The 27,204-nt window shown below is 56.2% G+C and overlaps 1 protein-coding gene across 3 annotated transcripts in view; it reads right to left on the bottom strand.

Annotated features, from left to right (window-relative positions):
* Positions 1 to 26,974, bottom strand: part of ptpn18 (protein tyrosine phosphatase non-receptor type 18) — a 48,143-nt gene extending 21,169 nt beyond the window's left edge. The window contains exons 1-6 of one of the 3 annotated variants that reach the window (XM_048526061.2): positions 25,115 to 26,974; positions 8,391 to 8,499; positions 7,204 to 7,280; positions 6,034 to 6,129; positions 4,164 to 4,202; positions 2,653 to 2,724 (exon numbers count right to left, since the gene is read on the bottom strand). In XM_048526061.2, the coding sequence (XP_048382018.1) occupies positions 2,653 to 2,724; positions 4,164 to 4,202; positions 6,034 to 6,129; positions 7,204 to 7,280; positions 8,391 to 8,499; positions 25,115 to 25,204 (483 nt within the window). In that variant the 5' untranslated portion in view covers positions 25,205 to 26,974. The remainder of the gene's footprint in view (positions 1 to 2,652; positions 2,725 to 4,163; positions 4,203 to 6,033; positions 6,130 to 7,203; positions 7,281 to 8,390; positions 8,500 to 25,114) is intronic. The other 2 variants (XM_048526059.2, XM_048526060.2) reach the window with 2 other exon arrangements.
* Positions 26,975 to 27,204: the final 230 nt, after the last annotated feature.

Below are 27,204 nucleotides of genomic sequence, written 5' to 3'. Positions count from 1 at the left end.
GCGAGAGGGAGGGAGCGCGAGAGGGAGGGAGCGCGAGAGGGAGGGAGCGCGAGAGGGAGGGAGCGCGAGAGGGAGGGAGCGCGAGAGGGAGGGAGCGCGAGAGGGAGGGAGCGCGAGAGGGAGGGAGGGGGCGCGAGAGGGAGGGAGAGAGGGAGGGAGCATGAGAGGGAGGGAGGGAGGGAGCGCAAGGGGGGGGGAGAGAGGGAGCGCAAGGGGGGGAGGGGGGAGGGAGCGCGAGAGAGAGGGAGAGAGGGAGGGAGCGCGAGAGGGGGGGAGCGCGAGAGGGGGGGAGCGCGAGAGGGGGGGAGCGCGAGAGGGGGGGAGCGCGAGAGGGGGGGAGCGCGAGAGGGGGGGAGCGCGAGGGGGGGGAGCGCGAGGGGGGGAGCGCGAGGGGGGGGAGCGCGAGAGGGGGGGAGCGCGAGGGGGGGGAGCGCGAGGGGGGGAGCGCGAGAGGGGGGGAGGGAGGGAGCGCGAGAGAGGGGGAGGGAGGGAGCGCGAGAGAGGGGGAGGGAGGGAGCGCGAGAGAGGGGGAGGGAGGGAGTGCGAGAGAGGGGGAGGGAGGGAGCGCGAGAGAGGGGGAGGGAGGGAGCGCGAGGGGGAGCGCCAGAGGGAGCGCGAAAGAGAGGGAGGGAGGGAGCGCGAGAGGGAGCGCGAGGGGGAGGGAGGGAGGGAGCGCGAGAGGGAGGGAGCGCGAGAGGGAGGGAGCGCGAGAGGGAGGGAGCGCGAGAGGGAGGGAGCGCGAGAGGGAGGGAGCGCGAGAGGGAGGGAGGGAGCGCGAGAGGGAGGGAGGGAGCGCGAGAGAGAGGGAGGGAGGGAGCGCGAGAGAGGGGGAGAGAGGGAGTGCAAGGGGTGGAGGGGGGAGGGAGCGCGAGAGAGAGGGAGAGAGGGAGGGAGCGCGAGAGGGAGGGAGCGCGAGAGGGGGGGAGGGAGGGAGCGCGAGAGAGGGGGAGGGAGGGAGCGCGAGAGAGGGGGAGGGAGGGAGCGCGAGAGAGGGGGAGGGAGGGAGCGCGAGAGAGGGGGAGGGAGGGAGCGCGAGAGAGGGGGAGGGAGGGAGCGCGAGAGAGGGGGAGGGAGGGAGCGCGAGAGAGGGGGAGGGAGGGAGCGCGAGAGAGGGGGAGGGAGGGAGCGCGAGAGAGGGAGGGAGCGCGAGAGAGAGAGGGAGCGCGAGAGAGAGAGGGAGCGCGAGAGAGAGAGGGAGCGCGAGAGAGAGAGGGAGCGCGAGAGAGAGAGGGAGCGCGAGAGAGAGAGGGAGCGCGAGAGAGAGAGGGAGCGCGAGAGAGAGAGGGAGCGCGAGAGAGAGAGGGAGCGCAAGAGAGAGAGGGAGCGCAAGAGAGAGAGGGAGCGCAAGAGAGAGAGGGAGCGCAAGAGAGAGAGGGAGCGAGGGAGGGAGCGCGCGAGAGAGAGAGAGGGAGGGAGAGAGCGCGAGAGAGAGGGAGGGAGGGAGGGAGCGCGAGAGAGCCAACGATGGGGGGAGGGAGCTAGAGACAGAGAAAGACAAACAAAAAGGGAGAGAGCACGAGGCACAGACAGAGACACAGAGAGAGAGAGAGAGAGAGAGAAAGAGAGAAAGAGACTGAAGCATGCGGGGAGAGAGAGAGAGAGAGAGAGAGAGAGAGAGAGAGAGAGCACAGCCAGCGAGAGAGGTGATGCAGCAGAGTGAGAGGGGCATGGGGAAGAGACAACGAGCGAGAGATAGAGACGTGGAGCGCACACAGAGTGGGAGAGAGAGAGGGGAGACGCAGTGGGGCAGAGAAAGCAGGAAAGTGAGGGTGGTGCACGTGGCAGTGAGAGGGAGGGATGCACTGGGGTGGAGAGTGAGAAATGCATGGATTTTAATGAGAGAGGGGTGGGAGGTTGGCGCAGTGACAGAGAGAGGGGGGCAAGCAGGGAGAGATAGAGAGCTGAGCAGTAGGAGGAGGAGGAGAGGTAGAGCAAGAGAGAGAGATGGCGGGGCATGCACAGACAGCAGGTGAGAGAGCGCGAGGGGGGGGGCACAGGGGTGGGGAGGTGTGTGTGTGTGTGTGTGTGTGTGTGTGTGTGTGTTTTGTGTGTGTGTGTGTGTGTGTGTGTGTGTGTGAGAGAGAGAGAGAGAGGGAGAGAGGGAGAGTGCGCGGGTGGGTGGGGTGGTGCAGGCAGAGGCAGAAGTGGGGGGGGTCACAGTGTGAAAGAGAGAGCAACTGAGTGGCATGCAGGGAGAGGGAGAAAGACAGAGGGATGCAGGGAGAGAGAGGCATGCAGCGGGGTGGACAGAGAGGGGTGATGGTGCAGGGATGGAGTGAGAGACGTAGTGTGAGAAAAAGTAAAAGACAGAGGGAGAGAGAAGAGGGGGTGCAGGAATGGAGATAGGGAGAGAGGGATGCAGGGAGAGCGTGGGAAGACAGAGACAAAGACAGAGATGCAGGGGGGAAGGGAGAGGGAGAAAGAGGTGCACAGGGACAGGTAGAGAGTGACAGCGCGAGAGAGTGAGACAGCGAGAGCGAGTGAGAGAGCGAGCAAGCGAGAGAGAGGGACAGACATAGAAAGAGAGAGGGATACAGAGTGATAATGAGGCATGGGGGAAAGAAGCTACGAGGTGGTGACAAGGACCTCGAAGCACAGTGCCACCCTCAGTGCCGAACAGCTGGTCACTTGGTGTTTTTAACAATAACTCACATGAGTGACAGTGAAGGGTCCAAAGACGACAATGTCTTTCTCCTCGGTTGCCCAGTATCGCTCGCACTTTTTCTGTGTGGGACAAGAGTCAGAAAGTGAAAGGCACAGCTTCCCAAATGCAGCGCACTTCCAAATGTCATGAGGCACCAATTAACACCAGCACATGAACAGCTCGGGGTTAGATACAGAGTACAGCTCCCCCTACACTGTCCCACCCAGCAAACACTCCCAGGGACAGGGACAGCACGTGGTAAGATACAGAGTAAAGCTTCCTCTACACTGTCCCTCCATCAAGCACTCCCAGGACAGTGGGAGAGTGGCTGATACAGGGAGAGGATCGGGCAGGAAACGAGTGAAAGCATGAAAGTGGTGCTCAGTGACGGAAAGAAAGAGATACTAGATTTGGAGGAGAGCACATATAGAGAGGCATGTTGGAACTGGAGGAGGTGACAGGGATAGGGAGGGAGTGTAGGAGACTGGAGGGGGGGTGACAGAGATAGGGAGGGGGTGTAGGGGGCTGGAGGGGGGTGACAGGGATAGGGAGGGGGTGTATGGGGCTGGAGGGGGTGACAGAGATAGGGAGGGGGTGTAGGGGGCTGGAGGGGGGTGACAGAGATAGGGAGGGGGTGTATGGGGCTGGAGGGGGTGACAGAGATAGGGAGGGGGTGTAGGGGGCTGGAGGGGGGTGACAGAGATAGGGAGTGGTGTAGAGGGTTTGAAAACATGTTTGAAGTTGGGAACCTTGTTGACCGGACTGTGGTCTAAAGTTTGACCAAGTTCATCTGATTCCCTGAAGGAAACATGTCCATCTTGCTTGGAGAGGAGGGGGAGCAGGTCAGGAACTGCCCCACTGGAGCTTAGAATAGCTGGGGTTGGGGTGGGGAATCACATTGAAACAGATCAGATCCTGAGGGGGTGGCAGTAGGTTATGAGAGGATATCGATCCCATTCCCCCCGCCTCACTATTTGCAGCGGTATCTAGACCGAGGCAGGGTTTCAGAATGAAGAGTCTCCCATTGAAAATGGAGATGAGAAAGAATTCCTTCTGCTGGAGTTTGGGGGGAGGTAATTTTCTCCTGCCTGCAGAGAGCTGAGGGAGTGGGCCGGTGAGCAAATACATTCATAGCTGAGTCAGAGATTTTTTTTTTGATGTAGGAGTGGCGAGTTCTCTTGGGGGCGGGGGGGGCGTGCAGGTGAGCAATGGATGGGACAGTGGGGGTCGGGGCCCACAGTCAGATTGGACACAATGCTACAGAATGGGGCTGAGTGGCCTCCAAGTTGCTGCTATGACAGCTGAATGGGCCACAAGTGGGCAACGTGACCATTGGCGCATAGGCCAATCCCCAGAAAAGCAGCAAGGATGCACAGACACAGCTGCAGGCCATTGAAGGCAGAGGGAGGCTGAGGAAACATGAACTCGCAGGACTCAAGGTCTCTTGTGCCTTGTCAGAAAGGCCTGAAAGTTCCTCCCCCCAACTCCCACCAACATCCCTGGTGCGCTCCTCACATACCCTTCCGAGCTCAAATTCCCGGCACGCCATGACAATCACCTGCAATAAAAACCGAAGAGTAAGTCAGAGAGAGAGACACGGAGAGAGAGAGAGACACGGAGAGAGAGAGACACGGAGAGAGAGAGAGAGAGAGAGGCACGGAGAGAGAGAGAGGCACGGAGAGAGAGAGAGACACGGAGAGAGAGAGAGACACGGAGAGAGAGAGACACGGAGAGAGAGAGACACGGAGAGAGAGAGACACGGAGAGAGAGAGACACGGAGAGAGAGAGAGAGAGAGAGGCACGGAGAGAGAGAGAGAGAGAGGCACGGAGAGAGAGAGAGAGAGAGAGGCACGGAGAGAGAGAGAGAGAGAGGCACGGAGAGAGAGAGAGAGAGGCACGGAGAGAGAGAGAGAGAGGCACGGAGAGAGAGAGAGGCACGGAGAGAGAGAGAGACACGGAGAGAGAGAGAGACACGGAGAGAGAGAGAGACACGGAGAGAGAGAGAGAGACACGGAGAGAGAGAGAGAGACACGGAGAGAGAGAGAGCGCGAGAGGGGGAGTGAGAGAGAAAGAGAGAGAGACACACACAGTCAGACAGACAGAGAGACTGACAGTCACAGCGAGAGGGGGGGAGAGAGAGAGACAGACAGACAGGCAGAGCGACAGAGACTGACAGAGCGAGGTGGGGGAGAGAGAGAGAGAGAGATAGAGAGACAGACAGAGCGAGCAAGGCAGACCGACAGAGACAGAGACAGGCAGACAGAAAGAGCGAGAGAGACTGACAGAGCAAGGGGGGGGGACAGAGAGAGACAAACAGACAGACAGACAGACAGGGGAGACAGAGAGAGAGAGAGAGAGAGAGACAGACAGACAGAGCCAGACAGAGCGAGAGAGACAGAGGCAGAAACAGACAGAGCGAGAGAGGCAGACAGAGAGGGACAGAGGGAGAGAGAGAGACAGACAGACAGACAGAGCCAGACAGAGCGAGAGAGACAGAGGCAGAAACAGACAGAGCGAGAGAGGCAGACAGAGAGGGACAGAGGGAGAGAGAGAGACAGACAGACAGACAGAGACAGACAGAGCGAGAGAGACAGAGAGACAGACAGAGTGAGAGTGGCAGACAGTGAGACAGACAGACAGAGAGAGTGCAGAAGCAATTCACAAGAATGGTTCCGGGAATGAGAAATATCAGTGATGAGGACAGATTGAGGAAGTCGGAGAGGAGGAGGCTGAGGGAGGGAGATCTGATGGCGGTTTTTCAAAAAATTCCAAATGGCAGCCGGAAGCATTCGGAAGGGAGAAGATGTTCCTACCTGGAAAAGAGCGAAAGGAGCGGAGCATAGATTTAAAATGGTGTGCAAAAGAAGCAAGGAGAGACTATCGCCCCGTGAGTAGTTCGGGTGTGGAATGCACTGCCTGGAAATGTGTTGGGGTAGGTTCAGTTGAGACATTGGAAGAGGATTTGGGTAGAAATGGGCTACAGCGATACCAGGGGACAAAGGCAGGGAGTGGCACTGGGGCAATGGGTAACAGGGTAACAATGGATCCTGTTCTGGGGTGCCTGCTTTGCTTTGCACAGCACGTGTGTTTCATGTTCACACCAGGGGCAATTTTCTGCGGTCCAACTTGGCCCAGGGTGTGTGGTGGGTGGGTGGCTTCCTTCACCCCCCCACCCACTTTTTGCCTCTGCATCCATCGCCCCTGCTGCCAGAGTTAGGATGAAGGTTGAGTGGCCAATGTTGTCAATGTTCCAGGCGGTGAAGTCTGAATTAGAAGGGCAGGGATAGTGGGATGGAAGGGACATGGCCCTCCAGTGCAGACGCACATCACGATCAAACAGCCCCACACTGGGGCACGGGCTGGCAACAGGGCAAATATTAGGATCTCACCTTGACCTGATATTCCCAAATCATCCTCCAAAAATCCACAACAGTCTGCCCCAGGGGACCTTGGGTGGCGATGTAGTACTTATCCCCGTCAATGCCCTGCAGTGGACAAAACAATGGAAGGTCACTCTTACCCTCTGACAGCACCCACTCCCTCAGCGCCGACCCGACCCCCCACCCACCACCGACAGCGCCCGCTCCTTCGGTGCCGACTCCCTCCGACAGCACCCGCTCCCTCAGCGCCGACCCCCACCCCCCCCCGACAGTGCTCGATCCCTCGGCGCCGACTCCCCCCGACAGTGCCTGCTCCCTCAGTGCCGACCCCCCACCCCCCCGACAGCGCCTGCTCCCTTGGCGCTGAGCCCCCCTACAGCGCCTGATCCCTCGCCGCCGACTCCCCCCAGACAGCACCCGCTCCCTCGGTGTCAACGCCCCCCAACAGCGCCTGCTCCCTCGCTGCCGATACCGCGCCCCCCCGACCCCCGACCCCCGACAGTGCCCAATCCCTCGGCGCTGACTCCCCCTCAGCGGTGTCCCCTTGTCACTGAATCCCACCCTACATCTACTGTGCTCACGCACAAGAGAACTCTTTACATCTTGTACTTTTGTGATTGAATTTTGAGTAGTCCAACATTGAAGGGGGTTGGGCAGAGTGAGGCTGAGACCATAGTCCCATGCACACTGACCTTAACTAAATGACGAAGGGGCTCAATGGGTCTTGTGGCCTAACTACTCCACACCAGGTTAGATGCCAGCAAGCCATGTTCAAACACAGGGAGGCCTGGTCAATGCCAACACTGCGTGCATTTTTGGTAATGCTGACCCTAGCGAAAAGATGTTGGGCACTGTTGTGTTTCCGAGAATGTTCCTGACCTTTGCTCTTCATCCAGTCTGCAGAGCAAAGGTCAACTGGGGGCCATTACAGGTTACATGACTTTCGGAGAATCACTTGATACTCAAAGTCATACAGCATGGAAACAGACGCTTTGCTTCAACTCGTCCGTGCTGACCAGTTTTACCAACTGACCTAATGCGGTGGCCCATATCCCTCTGAACCCCTCCGAATCATTGGGGCACCCTTCCCCTCAGAGTCCTGGAATCCTAATTATTCCCCTCCCTTGACATCAGGCTAGAAGTAGTGGTCTCCCTGGCACGTGTAATGCCGGGTCTTACCCGGATGAAGTTGGCATTGATGTAGTCAGAGTATCCTTCATTCTGGAGCAGCGTCAGAGGCACCCTGGTCTGGTCATCTGAAAGAGGAATGCACAAATCCCCACGGCACCCGCACCCCCGCCCCCCAAAAAACACAATCATGAGAGATCAGGATTAATCTGTACCTTCCTTCTCCCAGTACCAGTCCTCCCCATAGCTCGGAACCATTGGTCACTGAAGTGTGCCAGGATCTGTTATGGAGCCTCTGTAAACCCAGCCACTGTGTCAGGGCCAAGCAAACAGCCAGTGCGCTGACCGTGGCATCACTCGGTTCACGCACTGCCTTGAGAGGGGGGTGTGGGTGTTGCAACATAGAGGTCAGAGGTGAAGGGGGGGTTGGATATTTGTGAGCGTTCAGCACGGTTCGTCACTCCTCAGATGCTGCCAGCAAACATGCCGTAACTCCCCTGGTGACCCCGAACACCACACCTCACCAACCAAAGTCTGTCCCACCATTGACATGGCACAAGTCAGGAGTGCAATGGATTACTCCCCACTTGACTGGATGGGTGTGGCTCCCACAACATTCGAGGTGCTCAACACCATCCGGATACAAAACAGCACCACTCCCACTCAAATGACACAACTCCTCCCTACCTTCAAGGCTCCCTCCCTCCACCACCAACACACAATGGCAGATGGTCACATTAGGAATGTTTGGCTGAGCTCCAACATTCACTCCCTCCACCAACAAGTGGCAGCAGCAGTGTGTACCATCTACGAGATGCACTGCAGCAAACTCACCGAGGCTCCTCCAACAGCACCTCACAAACCCCCTGGAAGCATGAGGGGCAGCAGATGCAGTGGGAGCACCACCCCCTGTAGCTTCCCCTCGAAGACCCCCCACACACCATCCCAACTTGGAACGAAATTGGCCGTGTCTTCAGTGTCACCAGGATCAGAATCCTTGAACTCCCTCCCAAAAGGGGCACTACGTGGGGTGTCCCTACACCACAGGGGGCGAGGGAGTGCGGCGGTTCAAGAAGGCGGCCCACCACACACTTTTTGGGATTCCTCAACCCTTGTTCAAGAACTGATGTGCCAACTGCAGCAACTCCTCCTGCCCACTGTAGTCCCCACAACCACTTAACCTTCACCTAGCACCCAGTTTAAAACCACCTTTCAGCCTCAAAATACAAGGGTCTTACACGGCAGAATGTCTTTGTATCGATTCTTCTTGATGTTGCTTCTAGCGCTCCCAGCCTCAGTGCTAAGGTCCAACTGGTCACTGATTGAAGCCAGACACTTCTTAATGCTCTATACAGAGTGAAATACAAGGGTTAGTTTATAAGGCCTCAATAGACCATAAGATGTTGGAGCAGAAATTAGGCCATTCAGCCCTTTGAGTCTGCTGCAGCATTCAACCATCGCTTGTAAAGTTTCCCAACCTCATTCTCCTTCTATCTCCTCATGATGCTTGATTCCCTTGACAATCAAAAACCTATCTATCTCTGTCTTAAATATACTCAATGATCTGGCCCCCACAGTGTTCTGTGGCAGTGAATTTCACAGAAACCCCACTCTCTGGCTGAAGAAGTTTCACCTTAACTCCATTCTAAAGGGTCTTCCCTTTACTCTAAGGCTGTGCGCTCATGCCCTAGTTTCTCCTACCAATGAAAACATCTTCCCAACATCCACTCTGTGCAGACCTTTCAGTGTTTCGTAGGTTTCAATTAAATCCTCCCCTCAACCTTTTACACTCCATTGAGCATAGACCCAGTTAAGCCTTTCATTCCTGGGATCATTCTTGTGAACCTCCTCTGAACCCGCCCCAGGGCTGGTACATTCTTCCTGAGGGATGAGGCTCAAAATTGCTCATAATGTTCCAAATAACTGGAGCTTTAAAAATCTTCCAAAGTATTCCAGTCCTCTCGAAATAAATGTCAACATTGATTAGATTAGATTTCCTACAGGGTGGAAACAGGCCCTTTGGCCCAACAAGTCTACACCGCCCCTTGAAGCATCCCACCCAGACCCATCTCCCTACAACCCACACATCCCTGAACACTACGGGCAATTTCTCATGGCCGATCCACTTAGCCTGCATATCTTTGGACAGTGGGAGGAAACCGGAGCACCCAGAGGAAACCCACGCAGACACGGGGAGAATGTGCAAACTCCACACAGACAGTTGCCCGAGGCTGGAATCGAACCCAGGTCTCTGGTGCTGTGAGGCTGCAGGGCTAACCACCGAACCACCGTGCCGCCTCCATGTGTTTCCTAACTACTGACTCTCCCTGCAGGTTTCTCTCAAGAGAATCCTGGACGGGGTCTCCCAAGTCCTTCTACACTTTGGATTTTTGAATTTTCTCCCCATTTAGAAGATAATCTACGTCTCTATCCTTCAACCAAAGCACGTGACCTAACACCTTTCCCACGCTGTATTCCATCTACCATTTCTTTGCCTGCTCTCCTAACCTGACCAAATCCTTCTGTAGCTTCCCTGCCTCCCCAGTACTACCTGTCCCTCTATCTATCTTTGTCTACACAGAGTGGGCTGCATGTTGTGTGACAGCGGGAGACAGAGAGAAAGGGAGACAGCATGAGCAGGGGGTGAAGTGAGAGACAGACAGCATGGTCAGGGGAGAGAAAGATGGAGCAGTGGTATGTGCAGGGGGGGGGAGCGAGGTGTGGGGGGGGGGGGGGAGGAGAGAGAGAGCGCGAAAGAGGGAGAGCAAGAGAGAGAAAGGGAGGAGTGATTCAGGCACTAAGGTAGCTCACTGGCTAGCACTGCTCACAGGGCCAGGGACCTGGATTTGATTCCACGCTTGGGCGACTATATTGAGTCTGCACATTCTCCCCATGCCTGCATGGGTTTTCTCTGGGTGCTCTGGTTTCCTCCCACAGTCCAGAAGATTTTAGGTTAGGTGGATTGGCCACGCTAAATTACCTATAGTGTCCAGGGACTGCAGGTTATGTTTAGCCATGGAAAATGCAGGGTTACAGGGATAGGGTGGGGTGGGTGGATGTGTCTGTGTGGGTGCTCCATGGAGGGTTGGTGTGGACTCGATAGGTTGACTGGCCTGTTTTCACACTAACATAGAACAGAACAGCACAGTACAGGCCCTTTGGCCCACGATATTGTGCCAAACTTTTACATTAAACCTAAGGTTTATCTAACCTCCACCACTACCTCATATTATCATCTATATGCCTATCTAATAGCCACTTAAATGCCCCTAATGGGGCCGGCTCCACACTCTCGGGCAATGCATTCCACGCCCCTACCACTAAGGATTCCAGTGGGCGTGAGCACGTGTGTGAGAGGGAGGGCGTGTGCGCGCGCGCGTGTATGCGTGTGTGTGTGTGCGGGTTTGAGAACATACGTGTGAGAGACAGCAAAAGAGACAGAGAATGTGCATGCATGCAAGGGTTTGTGGAAGTTACAGTGTATGTGTGAGAGAGTGAAATGGAGTATGCAGAAATTAGAGACAGTATGCGTGAGAGCGTGAGAGAGAGAGAGTGGGGTTTTCTCTGGCTATTTGTGAGATGTCTAAGAATGCACATTTCTCTGATTTTCCATTGTGCTAAATGTAGAGCATATAACAAATTATCAGAGACATCACAGAAAGCTGTGACTATCTCAACCAACTAAACTAGACAGGCGAATACAGATAGCAGCTTGAGATATCAAACAGGAGGACAGTACTGAGAAAAGTTCACAAACTGCAACACTATATTTCCTAATATCGATTACTCAAATATCCAGCAGCCAGTCCCCAGTAGAACCTGTGGTTCTGCTCTGGCACCCTGAGCTGGGGGGCTCATCCATAAACCGAGCACAAAGATTTTTCAGGAACCTCAGGAGTCAGATAGCATCCAAATACAGGAACACCAAACACGAGCTTCCCACCAACTCTAATCTTCAATGATTCAAACACACACCCGGCTCCGGAAGCCAGAATTGGTCTCTAGTTCCAAATGCAGACCACAGTCAGAAAGCCAGGCTCCATGAGCTGTAGTAAATGCAGAGTCCAGTTCTGCCAGACTGTTGGAGCGTGTGGTCCCCATCAGCTCCTGCCTGCGTCCAGTTCTGGGCGCCCTACTATAGGAAAGATGTGGATGCTTTGGAGAGGGTTCAGAGGAGGTTTACCAGGATGCTGCCTGGACTGGAGGGCTTATCTTATGAAGAGAGGTTGACTGAGCTCGGTCTCTTTTCATTGGAGAAAAGGAGGAGGAGAGGGGACCTAATTGAGGTATACAAGATAATGAGAGGCATAGATAGAGTTGATAGCCAGAGACTATTTCCCAGGGCAGAAATGGCTAGCACGAGGGGTCATAGTTTTAAGCTGGTTGGTGGAAAGTATAGAGGGGATGTCAGAAGCAGGTTCTTTACGCAGAGAGTTGTGAGAGCATGGAATGCGTTGCCAGCAGCAGTTGTGGAAGCAAGGTCATTGGGGTCATTTAAGAGACTGCTGGACATGTATATGGTCACAGAAATTTGAGGGTGCATACATGAGGATCAATGGTCGGCACAACATTGTGGGCTGAAGGGCCTGTTCTGTGCTGTACTGTTCTATGTTCTATGTTCTAAAGCACCCCTTCTCCAATTCTCACTCTGCTCCAGACTCTGACCCATCCTACGTATCTACCTCTGTTGGCCCAGTTTACTCGCTCACTAATCCAATCCCACTCCCCATTCAGGGGAGAGGTGATGGCCTAGTGGTATTATCACTGGGCTGTTAATCCAGATGCCCAATTAGTGTTCTGGGGACCAGGGTTCAAATCCTGACACAGCAGATGGTGAAATTTGAATTCAATGCAAAATCTGGAATTAATAATTTAATGATAACTATGAATCCATTGTTGTCAGGAAAACCCCATCTGGTTCACTAATGTCCTTTAGGGAAGGAAACTGCCATCCTTGCCTGGTCAGGGCTACATGTGACTCCAGGACCACAGCAACATGGCTGACTTAACTGACCTCTGTGCCATGAAGGATGGGCAATAAATGCTGGTCTAGCTAGTGACGCATTCATCTCATGAATGAATAATAATAAAAAAGACACGCACACAGATGTCTTGCAGTAGGACGAGAGACAGTGAGATGGGGAGATAGGTGCTGGCCCAGCCCCCATGCCTGCTTAGTTCAGAGTCCAGGCCGTTCACTCAGTTAATGAATAATTTGATTCTGGGAACGAGGAAGTGTCAACACAAAGACTGCAAGCCCGGTTCACTTCACTTCGTCAAATGCACAAGGGCAACGACACGCCGGTATTCACAATGATTTCTGATTTAAAGGCAAACACATGTCCACACACTCTCTCACCCGCTGAGTCGCACAGACAGGCTCACGCGCGCACACAGTCGCTGGGTCGGGCAGACAGTGTCTCTCTCTCTCTCACACACACACACACACACACACAGTCACAGAGCTGCGCATACAGCCTCTCTCACAGAGTCACACAGTCTCTCTCTCTCACATACAGTCACAGAGTCGCGCAGACAGTCTCTCTCCCACACACACACAGTCACAGAGTCGCGCAGACAGTCTCACGCATGCACACAGTCGCTGAGTCTCTCTCAGGCACACACACAGTCGCAGAGTCGCACAGACAGCCTGTCTCATGCACGCACACAGTCAGAGAGTTGCGCAGTCTCTCGCACACATACAGTCACAGAGCCGCGCTGACAGTCTCTCGCACACACAGAGTCACAGTTACACCTGCAGTCTCTCTCTCTCACACACACACACACACACACACACACACACACACACACACACACACCAGTCAGAGTCATGCAGAAAGTCTCTCAGACACACACAGTCACAGTCACGCAGTCTCTTGCTCTCACATACACACAGTCACAGAGTCACGCACACACAGTCAGAGAGTCATGCAGACAGTCTCTCATGCACACACACAGTCGCAGGGTCGCACTGACAGTCTCTCTCTCTCGCACAGTCACAGTCACGCAGACAGCCTCTCTCTCTCACACACAGTTGCAGAGTTGCGCAGTCTCTCTCTCGCACACACACAGTTACAGAGTCACGCAGTCTCTCTCTCTCACATACAAACAGTCACTGAGTCACGCAGACAGACTTTCTCTCTCTCTCTCACACACACAGTAACACAGTCGTGCAGACAGTCTCTCTCACGCACACACACAGTAGCAGAGTCGCACAGTCTCTCTCATGCACGCACACAGTCACAGAGTCGCGCAGACAGCTTCTCTCACGTACACACACATACACAAACACACAGTCACAGAGTCGCGCAGACAGCCTCTCTCTCTCAGATACACAGTCGCAGAGTTGCGCAGACAGTCTCTCTCACACACACAGTTACAGAGTCACGCAGTCTCTCTCTCACATAGTCACACAGACAGTCTTTCTCTCTCTCTCTCACACACATAGTCACGCAGACAGACAGACAGACACACACACACACACACACACACACACAGTCACAGAGTCATGCAGACAGTTTCTGACACACACAGTCACAGAGTCACGCAAACAGTCTCATGTACACACAGAGCCATGCAGACAGTCTCTCACACGCACACACACAGTTGCAGTGTTGCGCGGACAGTCTCTCACACACACACAGAATCAGAGTTGCACAGACAATCTCTCATTCACGCACACAGTCGCACAGTCCCTCTCACGCACGCACACAGTCGCAGAGTCGCGTAGACAGCCTCTCTCATGCACGCACACAGTTGTAGAGTCACGCAGACAGTTTATCTCTCACACAGTCACGCAAACAATCTCACGCACACACAGACAGAGTCATGCAGGCAGTCTCTCTCATGCATGCGCACAGTCGCTGAGTCGCACAGTCGCACGCACAGTTGCAGCCTCTCTCACGCACGCACAGGGTCGCAGCCTCTCTCACGCACGCACAGGGTCGCAGAGCCACGCAGATGGCCTCTCTCATGCACGCACACAGTCTAAGTCGCGCAGACAGTTTCTCTCTCAAACGCACAGTCACAGTCGTGTAGACAGTCCTTCTCTCTCTCTCATACACACACACATACAGAGTCACACATACAGTCTCTCATACACACACACACACACACACACACACACACACAGTCACAGAGTCATGCAGCCAGTCTCTCTCTCTCTCACACACACACACACACACACACACACAGTCACACAGACAGTTTCTCATACGCACTCACACAGTCGCAGAGTGGCACAGACAGTCTCTCTCTCACACACACAGTCACAGTGGCACAGAGTCTCTCTCTCTCTCAAACACACACCGTCACAGTGGCACAGACAGTCTCTCTCTCACACACACACAGTCACAGTTACACAGTCTCTCTCTCATGCACGCACACACAGAGACACAGACACAGACACACACACACACACACACAAAGTCACAGAGCCGCGCAGTCTCTCACATACACACACACAGTCACAGAGCCGTGAAGGCAGTCTCTCTCTCTCTCTCACACACGCACAGTCACAGTGGCACAGGCAGTCTCTCTCTCACACACGCACAGTCACAGTGGCACAGACAGTCTCTCACATACACACACACAGTCACAGAGCCGTGAAGGCAGTCTCTCTCTCTCTCTCACACACGCACAGTCACAGTGGCACAGACAGTCTCTCTCTCTCACACACGCACAGTCACAGTGGCACAGACAGTCTCTCTCTCCCTCTCACACACGCACAGTCACAGTGGCACAGACAGTCTCTCTCTCTCACACACGCACAGTCACAGTGGCACAGGCAGTCTCTCTCTCTCACACACGCACAGTCACAGTGGCACAGACAGTCTCTCTCTCTCTCTCACACACGCACAGTCACAGTGGCACAGACAGTCTCTCTCTCTCACACACGCACAGTCACAGTGGCACAGGCAGTCTCCCTCTCACACACGCACAGTCACAGTGACACAGACAGTCTCTCTGTCACACACGCACAGTCACAGTGGCACAGACAATCTCTCTCTCTCACACACGCACAGTCACAGTGACACAGACAGTCTCTCTCTCACACACGCACAGTCACAGTGACACAGACAGTCTCCCTCTCACACACGCACAGTCACAGTGGCACAGACAGTCTCTCTGTCACACACGCACAGTCACAGTGGCACAGACAGTCTCTCTCTCTCACACACGCACAGTCACAGTGGCACAGGCAGTCTCTCTCTCACACACGCACAGTCACAGTGACACAGACAGTCTCTCTGTCACACACGCACAGTCACAGTGACACAGACAATCTCTCTCTCACACACGCACAGTCACAGTGACACAGACAGTCTCTCTCTCTCACACACGCACAGTCACAGTGACACAGACAATCTCTCTCTCACACACGCACAGTCACAGTGACACAGACAGTCTCTCTCTCTCTCTCACACACGCACAGTCACAGTGACACAGGCAGTCTCCCTCTCACACACGCACAGTCACAGTGGCACAGGCAGTCTCTCTCTCACACACACGCACAGTCACAGTGACACAGACAGTCTCTCTCTCTCACACACGCACAGTCACAGTGGCACAGGCAGTCTCTCTCTCTCACACACGCACAGTCACAGTGACACAGACAGTCTCTCTCTCTCTCTCACACACGCACAGTCACAGTGGCACAGGCAGTCTCTCTCTCTCTCTCACACACGCACAGTCACAGTGGCACAGACAGTCTCTCTCTCTCACACACGCACAGTCACAGTGGCACAGACAGTCTCTCTCTCTCACACACGCACAGTCACAGTGGCACAGACAGTCTCTCTCTCCCTCTCACACACGCACAGTCACAGTGGCACAGACAGTCTCTCTCTCTCACACACGCACAGTCACAGTGGCACAGACAGTCTCTCTCTCTCTCTCACACACGCACAGTCACAGTGGCACAGACAGTCTCTCTCTCTCACACACGCACAGTCACAGTGGCACAGACAGTCTCTCTCTCTCTCTCACACACGCACAGTCACAGTGGCACAGGCAGTCTCCCTCTCACACAGTCACAGTCACAGTGGCACAGACAGTCTCTCTCTCTCTCTCACACACGCACAGTCACAGTGGCACAGACAGTCTCTCTGTCACACACGCACAGTCACAGTGGCACAGACAATCTCTCTCTCTCACACACGCACAGTCACAGTGACACAGACAGTCTCTCTCTCACACACGCACAGTCACAGTGACACAGACAGTCTCCCTCTCACACACGCACAGTCACAGTGGCACAGACAGTCTCTCTGTCACACACGCACAGTCACAGTGGCACAGACAGTCTCTCTCTCTCACACACGCACAGTCACAGTGGCACAGGCAGTCTCTCTCTCACACACGCACAGTCACAGTGACACAGACAGTCTCTCTGTCACACACGCACAGTCACAGTGACACAGACAATCTCTCTCTCACACACGCACAGTCACAGTGACACAGACAGTCTCTCTCTCTCACACACGCACAGTCACAGTGACACAGACAATCTCTCTCTCACACACGCACAGTCACAGTGACACAGACAGTCTCTCTCTCTCTCTCACACACGCACAGTCACAGTGACACAGGCAGTCTCCCTCTCACACACGCACAGTCACAGTGGCACAGGCAGTCTCTCTCTCTCACACACGCACAGTCACAGTGACACAGACAGTCTCTCTCTCTCTCTCACACACGCACAGTCACAGTGGCACAGGCAGTCTCTCTCTCTCACACACGCACAGTCACAGTGACACAGACAGTCTCTCTCTCTCTCTCACACACGCACAGTCACAGTGGCACAGGCAGTCTCTCTCTCTCTCTCACACACGCACAGTCACAGTGACACAGACAGTCTCTCTCTCTCTCTCACACACGCACAGTCACAGTGGCACAGGCAGTCTCTCTCTCTCACACACGCACAGTCACAGTGACACAGACAGTCTCTCTCTCTCTCTCACACACGCACAGTCACAGTGGCACAGGCAGTCTCTCTCTCTCACACACGCACAGTCACAGTGGCACAGGCAGTCTCTCTCTCTCTCTCACACACGCACAGTCACAGTGGCACAGACAGTCTCTCTCTCTCTCTCACACACGCACAGTCACAGTGGCACAGGCAGTCTCTCTCTCTCACACACGCACAGTCACAGTGACACAGACAGTCTCTCTCTCTCTCTCACACACGCACAGTCACAGTGGCACAGGCAGTCTCTCTCTCCCTCTCACACACGCACAGTCACAGTGGCACAGACAGTCTCTCTCTCTCACACACGCACAGTCACAGTGGCACAGGCAGTCTCTCTCTCTCTCTCACACACGCACAGTCACAGTGGCACAGATAGTCTCCCTCTCACACACGCACAGTCACAGTGACACAGACAGTCTCTCTCTCTCACACACGCACAGTCACAGTGGCACAGGCAGTCTCTCTCTCTCACACACGCACAGTCACAGTGGCACAGGCAGTCTCTCTCTCCCTCTCACACACGCACAGTCACAGTGGCACAGACAGTCTCTCTCTCTCACACACGCACAGTCACAGTGGCACAGGCAGTCTCTCTCTCTCTCTCACACACGCACAGTCACAGTGGCACAGACAGTCTCCCTCTCACACACGCACAGTCACAGTGACACAGACAGTCTCTCTCTCTCACACACGCACAGTCACAGTGGCACAGACAGTCTCTCTGTCACACACGCACAGTCACAGTGGCACAGACAGTCTCTCTGTCACACACGCACAGTCACAGTGGCACAGGCAGTCTCCCTCTCACACACGCACAGTCACAGTGGCACAGACAGTCTCTCTCTCTCACACACGCACAGTCACAGTGACACAGACAGTCTCTCTCTCTCACACACGCACAGTCACAGTGGCACAGACAGTCTCTCTGTCACACACGCACAGTCACAGTGGCACAGACAGTCTCTCTGTCACACACGCACAGTCACAGTGGCACAGACAGTCTCTCTCTCTCACACACGCACAGTCACAGTGGCACAGACAGTCTCTCTGTCACACACGCACAGTCACAGTGGCACAGACAGTCTCTCTCTCTCACACACGCACAGTCACAGTGGCACAGACAGTCTCTCTGTCACACACGCACAGTCACAGTGACACAGACAATCTCTCTCTCACACACGCACAGTCACAGTGACACAGACAGTCTCTCTCTCTCACACACGCACAGTCACAGTGACACAGACAATCTCTCTCTCACACACGCACAGTCACAGTGACACAGACAGTCTCTCTGTCACACACGCACAGTCACAGTGGCACAGACAGTCTCTCTCTCTCTCTCACACAAATGGTCACAGTGGTACAAACAGACTCTCTCTCTCTGACACACACGGTCACAGTGGCACAGACAGTCTCTCTCATACACACGGTGACAGTGGCACAGACAGTCTCTCTCACACACATGGTCACAGTTACACAGTCTCTCTCACGCACGCACACACAGTCACAGTTGCACAGTCTCTCTCGCGCACACACATACAGACACACACACACACACACACACACACACAGTCAAAGAGTCACGCAGCCAGTCTCTCTCTCTCTCTCTCACACACACACACACACACACACACACACACACACACACACACACACACACACACAGTCACAGAGTCGCACAGAAAGTTTCTCATACGCACTCACACAGTCGCAGAGTGGCGCAGACAGTCTTTCGCACACACACACACACTTCACAGTTACGCGCAGACAGTCTCTCTCACACACGGTCACAGTGGCACAGACAGTCTCTCTCTCTCTCTCTCTCTCACACACGGTCACAGTGGCACAGACAGTCTCTCTCTCTCTCTCTCTCTCACACACGGTCACAGTGGCACAGACAGTCTCTCTCTCTCTCTCTCTCTCACACACGGTCACAGTGGTACAGTCTCTCTCTCTCTCTCGCGCGCACGGTCACAGTGGTACAGTCTCTCTCTCTCTCGCGCGCGCACGGTCACAGTGGTGCAGACGGTCTCTCGCGCGCGCACGGTCACCGTCGCGCAGTCTCTCGCGCGCGCACGGTCACCGTCGCGCAGTCTCTCGCGCGCGCACGGTCACCGTCGCGCAGTCTCTCGCGCGCGCACGGTCACCGTCGCGCAGTCTCTCGCGCGCGCACGGTCACCGTCGCGCAGTCTCTCGCGCGCGCACGGTCACCGTCGCGCAGTCTCTCGCGCGCGCACGGTCACCGTCGCGCAGTCTCTCGCGCGCGCACGGTCACCGTCGCGCAGTCTCTCGCGCGCGCACGGTCACCGTCGCGCAGTCTCTCGCGCGCGCACGGTCACCGTCGCGCAGTCTCTCGCGCGCGCACGGTCACCGTCGCGCAGTCTCTCGCGCGCGCACGGTCACCGTCGCGCAGTCTCTCGCGCGCGCACGGTCACCGTCGCGCAGTCTCTCGCGCGCGCACGGTCACCGTCGCGCAGTCTCTCGCGCGCGCACAGTCGCGCAGTCTCTCGCGCGCGCACAGTCACAGTCGCGCAGACAGTCTCTCGCGCGCGCGCAGTCAGTCGCGCAGACAGTCTCTCGCGCGCGCGCAGTCAGTCGCGCAGACAGTCTCTCGCGCGCGCGCAGTCACAGTCGCGCAGACAGTCTCTCGCGCGCGCGCAGTCACAGTCGCGCAGACAGTCTCTCGCGCGCGCGCGGTCACCGTCGCGCAGTCTCTCACGCGCGCACGGTCACCGTCGCGCAGTCTCTCGCGCGCGCACGGTCACCGTCGCGCAGTCTCTCGCGCGCGCACAGTCGCGCAGTCTCTCGCGCGCGCACAGTCACAGTCGCGCAGACAGTCTCTCGCGCGCGCGCAGTCAGTCGCGCAGACAGTCTCTCGCGCGCGCGCAGTCACAGTCGCGCAGACAGTCTCTCGCGCGCGCACGGTCACCGTCGCGCAGTCTCTCGCGCGCGCACGGTCACCGTCGCGCAGTCTCTCGCGCGCGCACGGTCACCGTCGCGCAGTCTCTCGCGCGCGCACGGTCACCGTCGCGCAGTCTCTCGCGCGCGCACGGTCACCGTCGCGCAGTCTCTCGCGCGCGCACGGTCACCGTCGCGCAGTCTCTCGCGCGCGCACGGTCACCGTCGCGCAGTCTCTCGCGCGCGCACAGTCGCGCAGTCTCTCGCGCGCGCACAGTCACAGTCGCGCAGACAGTCTCTCGCGCGCGCGCAGTCAGTCGCGCAGACAGTCTCTCGCGCGCGCGCAGTCACAGTCGCGCAGACAGTCTCTCGCGCGCGCGCAGTCACAGTCGCGCAGACAGTCTCTCGCGCGCGCGCAGTCACAGTCGCGCAGACAGTCTCTCTCGCGCGCGCAGTCACAGTCGCGCAGACAGTCTCTCTCGCGCGCGCAGTCACAGTCGCGCAGACAGTCTCTCTCGCGCGCGCACAGTCACAGTCGCGCAGTCTCTCGCGCGCGCGCGCACAGTCACAGTCGCGCAGACAGTCTCTCGCGCGCGCGCACAGTCACAGTCGCGCAGACAGTCTCTCGCGCGCGCACAGTCACAGTCGCGCAGACAGTCTCTCTCGCGCGCGCACAGTCACAGTCGCGCAGACAGTCTCTCTCGCGCGCGCACAGTCACAGTCGCGCAGACAGTCTCCCGCGCGCGCGCACAGTCACAGTCGCGCAGTCAGTCTCCCGCGCGCGCGCACAGTCACAGTCGCGCAGACAGTCTCCCGCGCGCGCGCACAGTCACAGTCGCGCAGACAGTCTCCCGCGCGCGCGCACAGTCACAGTCGCGCAGACAGTCTCCCGCGCGCGCGCACAGTCACAGTCGCGCAGACAGTCTCTCGCTCGCGCACAGTCACAGTCGCGCAGTCTCTCTCGCGCGCACAGTGACAGTCGCGCAGACAGTCTCTCGCTCGCGCACGGTCACAGTCGCGCAGACAGTCTGTCGCTCGCGCGCACGGTCACAGTCGCGCAGTCTCTCACGCGCGCACGGTCACGGTGGCGCAGACAGTCTCTCTCTCGCGCGCCCACGGTCACGGTGGCGCAGACAGTCTCTCTCTCGCGCGCCCACGGTCACGGTGGCGCAGACAGTCTCTCTCTCGCGCGCCCACGGTCACGGTGGCGCAGACAGTCTCTCTCTCGCGCGCCCACGGTCACGGTGGCGCAGACAGTCTCTCTCTCGCGCGCCCACGGTCACGGTGGCGCAGACAGTCTCTCTCTCGCGCGCCCACGGTCACGGTGGCGCAGACAGTCTCTCTCTCGCGCGCCCACGGTCACGGTGGCGCAGACAGTCTCTCTCTCGCGCGCCCACGGTCACGGTGGCGCAGACAGTCTCTCTCTCGCGCGCCCACGGTCACGGTGGCGCAGACAGTCTCTCTCTCGCGCGCCCACGGTCACGGTGGCGCAGACAGTCTCTCTCTCGCGCGCCCACGGTCACGGTGGCGCAGACAGTCTCTCTCTCGCGCGCCCACGGTCACGGTGGCGCAGACAGTCTCTCTCTCGCGCGCCCACGGTCACGGTGGCGCAGACAGTCTCTCTCTCGCGCGCCCACGGTCACGGTGGCGCAGACAGTCTCTCTCTCGCGCGCCCACGGTCACGGTGGCGCAGACAGTCTCTCTCTCGCTCGCCCACGGTCACGGTGGCGCAGACAGTCTCTCTCTCGCGCGCCCACGGTCACGGTGGCGCAGACAGTCTCTCTCTCGCGCGCCCACGGTCACGGTGGCGCAGACAGTCTCTCTCTCGCGCGCCCACGGTCACGGTGGCGCAGACAGTCTCTCTCTCGCGCGCCCACGGTCACGGTGGCGCAGACAGTCTCTCTCTCGCGCGCCCACGGTCACGGTGGCGCAGACAGTCTCTCTCTCGCGCGCCCACGGTCACGGTGGCGCAGACAGTCTCTCTCTCGCGCGCCCACGGTCACGGTGGCGCAGACAGTCTCTCTCTCGCGCGCCCACGGTCACGGTGGCGCAGACAGTCTCTCTCTCGCGCGCCCACGGTCACGGTGGCGCAGACAGTCTCTCTCTCGCGCGCCCACGGTCACGGTGGCGCAGACAGTCTCTCGCGCGCGCACGGTCACGGTGGCGCAGACAGTCTCTCGCGCGCGCGCAGTGGTGCAGACAGTCGCGCAGACAGTGTCTCACGCGCGCACACAGTCTCTCGCGTGCGCGCAGTGGTGCAGTCAGTCGCGCAGACAGTGTCTCACGCGCGCACAGTCACGGTGGTGCAGACAGACAGTCGCGCGCGCACAGTGGTGCAGACAGACAGTCGCGCGCGCACAGTGGTGCAGACAGACAGTCGCGCGCGCACAGTGGTGCAGACAGACAGTCGCGCGCGCACAGTGGTGCAGACAGACAGTCGCGCGCGCACAGTGGTGCAGACAGACAGTCGCGCGCGCACAGTGGTGCAGACAGACAGTCGCGCGCGCACAGTGGTGCAGACAGACAGTCGCGCGCGCACAGTGGTGCAGACAGACAGTCGCGCGCGCACAGTGGTGCAGACAGACAGTCGCGCGCGCACAGTGGTGCAGACAGACAGTCGCGCGCGCACAGTGGTGCAGACAGACAGTCGCGCGCGCACAGTGGTGCAGACAGTCAGTCGCGCCGTCAGTCTCTCGCGCGCGCAGTCACCGTCGCGCAGACAGTCTCTCGCGCGCGCACAGTCACCGTCGCACAGTCTCTCGTGCGCGCACAGTCACCGTCGCGCAGACAGTGTCTCGCGCGCGCACAGACACGCAGTCTCTCTCTCTTTCTCTCTCTCACGCACACACACACACACAATCACAGAGTCACACAGTCTCTCTCACACACACACAGTTAGAGTCACGCAGTCTCTCTCTCTCATACACAGTCACACAGACTGTCGCTCTCTCTCACACACACACACAGCCACAGTTACACAGACAGTCTCTCTCTCTCACACACGCAGTCACACTAGCACAGACAGTCTCTCTCTCAAACACACAGTCACAGTTACATAGTCTCTCTCTCGCGCACGCACACACCGAAACACACACACAATCGCAGAGCCGTGCAGTCTCTCACATACACACACACAGTCACAGAGCCGCGCAGTCTCTCTCACACACACACAGTCACAGTGGCACAGACAGTCTCTCTCTCACACAGTCACAGTGGCACAGACAGTCTCTCTCTCTCTCACACAGACACAGTCACACAGGCAGTCTCTCTCTCTCTCTCACACACACCGTCACAGTGGCACAGACAGTCTCTCGCGCACGGACACACAGAGACACACACACAGTCACAGAGCCGTGCAGACAGTCTCTTGCGCACACACACACTTCACAGCTACGTGCAGACAGTCTCTCTTGCGCGCACACACAGTCACAGTGGCACAGACAGTCTCTCGCGCGCACGCATACACAGTCACAGTGGCACAGTGGCACAGACAGTCTCTCTCTCACGCGCACACGGTCACAGTGGCACAGACAGTCTCTCATACACACAGTCACAGTTACACATTCTCTCTCTCGCGCACGCACACACAGACACACTCAAACACACAGTCACAGAGCCGCGCAGTCTCTCACATACACACACACAGTCACAGAGCTGCGAAGACAGTCTCTCTCTCACACACACACAGTCACAGTGGCACAGACAGTCTCTCTCTCACACACGCAGTCACAGTTACACAGTCTCTCTCTCGCGCGCACGCACACACAGACACACTCACACACACAGTCACAGAGCCGCGCAGACAGTCTCTCACATACACACACAGTCGCGGAGTCTCTCGCGCTCACATACAGTCACAGTCGCGCAGACGGTCTCTCGCGCGCGCACAGTCACAGTCGTGCAGATGGTCTCTCGCACGCGCACAGTCACAGTCGCGCAGACAGTCTCTCGCGCGCACACAGTCACGCAGTCTCTCTCTCTCACACACACACACACACACACAGGTGCGCGCGCGCACACACAATCACAGAGTCACGCAGTCTCTCTCTCTCATACACAGTCACAGAGTCACACAGACTGTCGCTCTCTCTCTCACACACACACACACACACACACACACACACACACACACACACTCTCTCTCACACACACACACAGTCAGAGTCGCGCAGTCTCTCTCACAGACACACATAGTTAGCAAGTCACACAGATACACACAGTCAGGCAGACACACGGTCAGTCAGAAAGTCACACAGACACACATTATCAAACAGCCATACAAACTCACACAGACACAGCTAGCAACCGAGGCAGACAGACAGGACACCGACAGTCACACAGACATATGGACACACAGTCAGACAGACACAGACACACAGTCGCACACACACAAATACAGCCAGGCACAGTCAGACAGCACAGACACAGTCAGATAGTCACGCTGTCACTCAGACACACAGTCGGACAGACAGTCAGAGACTGATATGAAAGATAGACAGGCAGTCACATGCATGTGCACACACACAGACACGGAGACATGCATCCACACATACACACTCTCACAGGGAGACACACACACACACATAGACAAGTGGCGCATGCGCACACATGCACGTATACACACACACACACACACAAATTGCCATGTTTAACAGCTGAAGTAATGACTAGAGCTGCAGTTTACAGGCTCTTAGTCCAGTTTTGCCATCTTCACCATGGCTGAGGGAGCTGAGCAAGGGCTGACCCCTGTAGGTGTACGAGAAAATGCTGGGGGGCTAGGAGTGTTGGGAAAGGGAGTGGGAGGGGCAGAGGTCATTGTACATTCTGCCTGGGGAGCTGTGACCCTTGCTCACTGAGATCCGATCGACCAGGATGTGCAGACTCACTGACGCAGGCCACTCAGCCCTTCCACCTATTACCTTACTCACAGATGATCACCACGGGTTTCTCCCGCACCTCCCCAGAGCTAGTGAGGTGAGGTGGGGGTGGGGTTGGGGGTGGGGGGGGGGTAGCAGAGACCATTCCGAACCCGACACCATCCAGCGAGCGAGCTGGGACCCACACCCTGCCAGCGGTACCGCGGCCCAGGCTTACACTGAATTCCTTGCTGAATCCGCTCTCGTCTCCATCCGCCTTCTCCAGCTCAGCGAGGTGCTGCAGGAACCCTCTCAGTATCTCCTCCATGGGTCACGGCGCTCCACCTCACCCCGTCTCGCAGCCCGCACTGCAACCGCTCTCTGGCCTCTGACTGCTGCCCAACTTTATCCGACACTCACACAGCCCTGGGTCCTCTCATTCTCCCAAGATCTTCTCTCTCTCTCTCTCTCTCTCGCTCTGAATAATCCGTTATCTCCAGACCATCTCCCTCAAGCTACTCTCTGTCCTTCCTGCCCAACACTCCCTCCACAACGATTCTCTCTATCTCTCTCTCTCTCTCTCTCTCCAGGCCACTCCCTCACCGTTACCTCTCCCTCGATTCTCTCTCACGCGCACTGTTGACCCACTGTCTGCTTGACTTCTCAGTTTCTCCAACTCTATTCAAAATCGGTTTTCTCTCTCGCTGCTTTCAATCACACTCCATTCTGCCTCTCTGTTTTCACCGACACTGTCTCTCTATCTATTTAATTTTCTCACTACTTCCTCACAATGTCACACTATTTGCTCCCTCCTCACTTTTTTCTACACCATTCTCTTCTCTCTCTCTCTGTCTGTCTGTGTTCACTCGTACAGTCTATTTCCAGTTTAAACCGTCTCCCTCACTATTTTCTCTTCCTCTCCCTCTGTGTGATAACTCTATACTTACATATTTCCCAATGCACGCTTTCTCCCTTTTACTATTAACTTTCTCTTATTCACTATTTTCTCTCTGATAACTCTACTTTATATATTTCCACTTTATATTCCTCTGCCTCTCTGACAACTCTATTATCTATTTCCAATTTAAACTCTCTCTCCTTCACTGTTTTCTCTCCCTGACTCTTTTCCCTTCACTACTTTCTCTCTTTCACTCACTTTCGCCCCACTCTCTGTCTCACCATTTTTCCTCTCTTTTTCTGTCACTATCTTATCTCTGTCTTTCACTTGTTTCCTTCTCTCTTTCGCTTTCTACCCTTCTCTCCACTTCAATATTTTCTCTCTCTCTCTCTCCCCTTCACTTTTTTTCCATCTCTTCCACATTCACAATTTTCTCCCTCCTTCACGACTTTCCCTTTCTCCGACCCACTATTTTCTCCCTCTTTTCCACCTTTCTCTACTTCTCTAATTTCTCTCTCTCTCTCTCTTTCCTTCACTTTTTCCCCATCTCTTCCTTCCTTCACTACTTTTCCTTTCTATGCCTCACTATTTTCTCCCTCTTCGTCCCCCCCACGTCTTTCCTTCACTTTCTTCTCCTCTTTCTCTTCCTCCTTGACTATTTTCTCTCTCTTCTTCTCTCAAGGTTTTTTCTTTCTATTTCCTTCACCTTCTTCTCCTCTTTCTCTTCCTCCTTGACTATTTTCTCTCTCTCCTTTACTGTTTTCTCTCTCTCCACCTCACTTTTTTCTTTCTATTTCCTTCACCTTTTTCTCCTCTTTCTCTTCCTCCTTGACTATTTTCTCTCTCTTCTTCTCTCACTGTTTTTTTTTCTTTCTATTTCCTTCACCTTTTTCTCCTCTTTCTCTTCCTCCTTGACTATTTTCTCTCTCTCCTTCACTGTTTTCTCTCTCTCCACCTCACTTTTTTCTTTCTCTTTCCTTCACTTTTTTCTCCTCTTTCTCTTCCCCCTTCACTGTTTTCTCTTTCTCACTTCCCCCCCTTTTTTCTCTCTCTCTCTCTTTCACTTCTTTGCCCCCCTCTGTCTGTTTGACTAATTTTACCCTCACAATGACTACTTTCCCCCTTTTTCTCTCTCTCTCTGATAACTCCGTATTTGCAGTTTGAACTCTCTCTCTCTAACTGCGATCTCTCTCGCTCTCCCGCCCCCCGCGGGCACGGCACCTGATTGGACCGAAGCCCCTGCCCATCGGGGTCTCCTTGACACACCTCCAGGGCGCGGCTCCGCCCACGCCAGCGCCTACTGGTCGGAATCCACGTCCGTCAGAGCGCAGGCCCTCACCCCAGTGGCTCGATTTGGAAGGGGCGTGACATAAGCCCGGCGGCTGTTGGAGGGAAGCCGCGCCCATCGTGTGGGTCGACGGAGGGGCGGG

The sequence above is a fragment of the Stegostoma tigrinum genome, chromosome 49 (genome assembly GCF_030684315.1).
Source record: "Stegostoma tigrinum isolate sSteTig4 chromosome 49, sSteTig4.hap1, whole genome shotgun sequence".
Lineage (NCBI taxonomy): Eukaryota > Metazoa > Chordata > Chondrichthyes > Orectolobiformes > Stegostomatidae > Stegostoma > Stegostoma tigrinum.
This window is presented reverse-complemented; position numbering and strand designations above follow the sequence as displayed.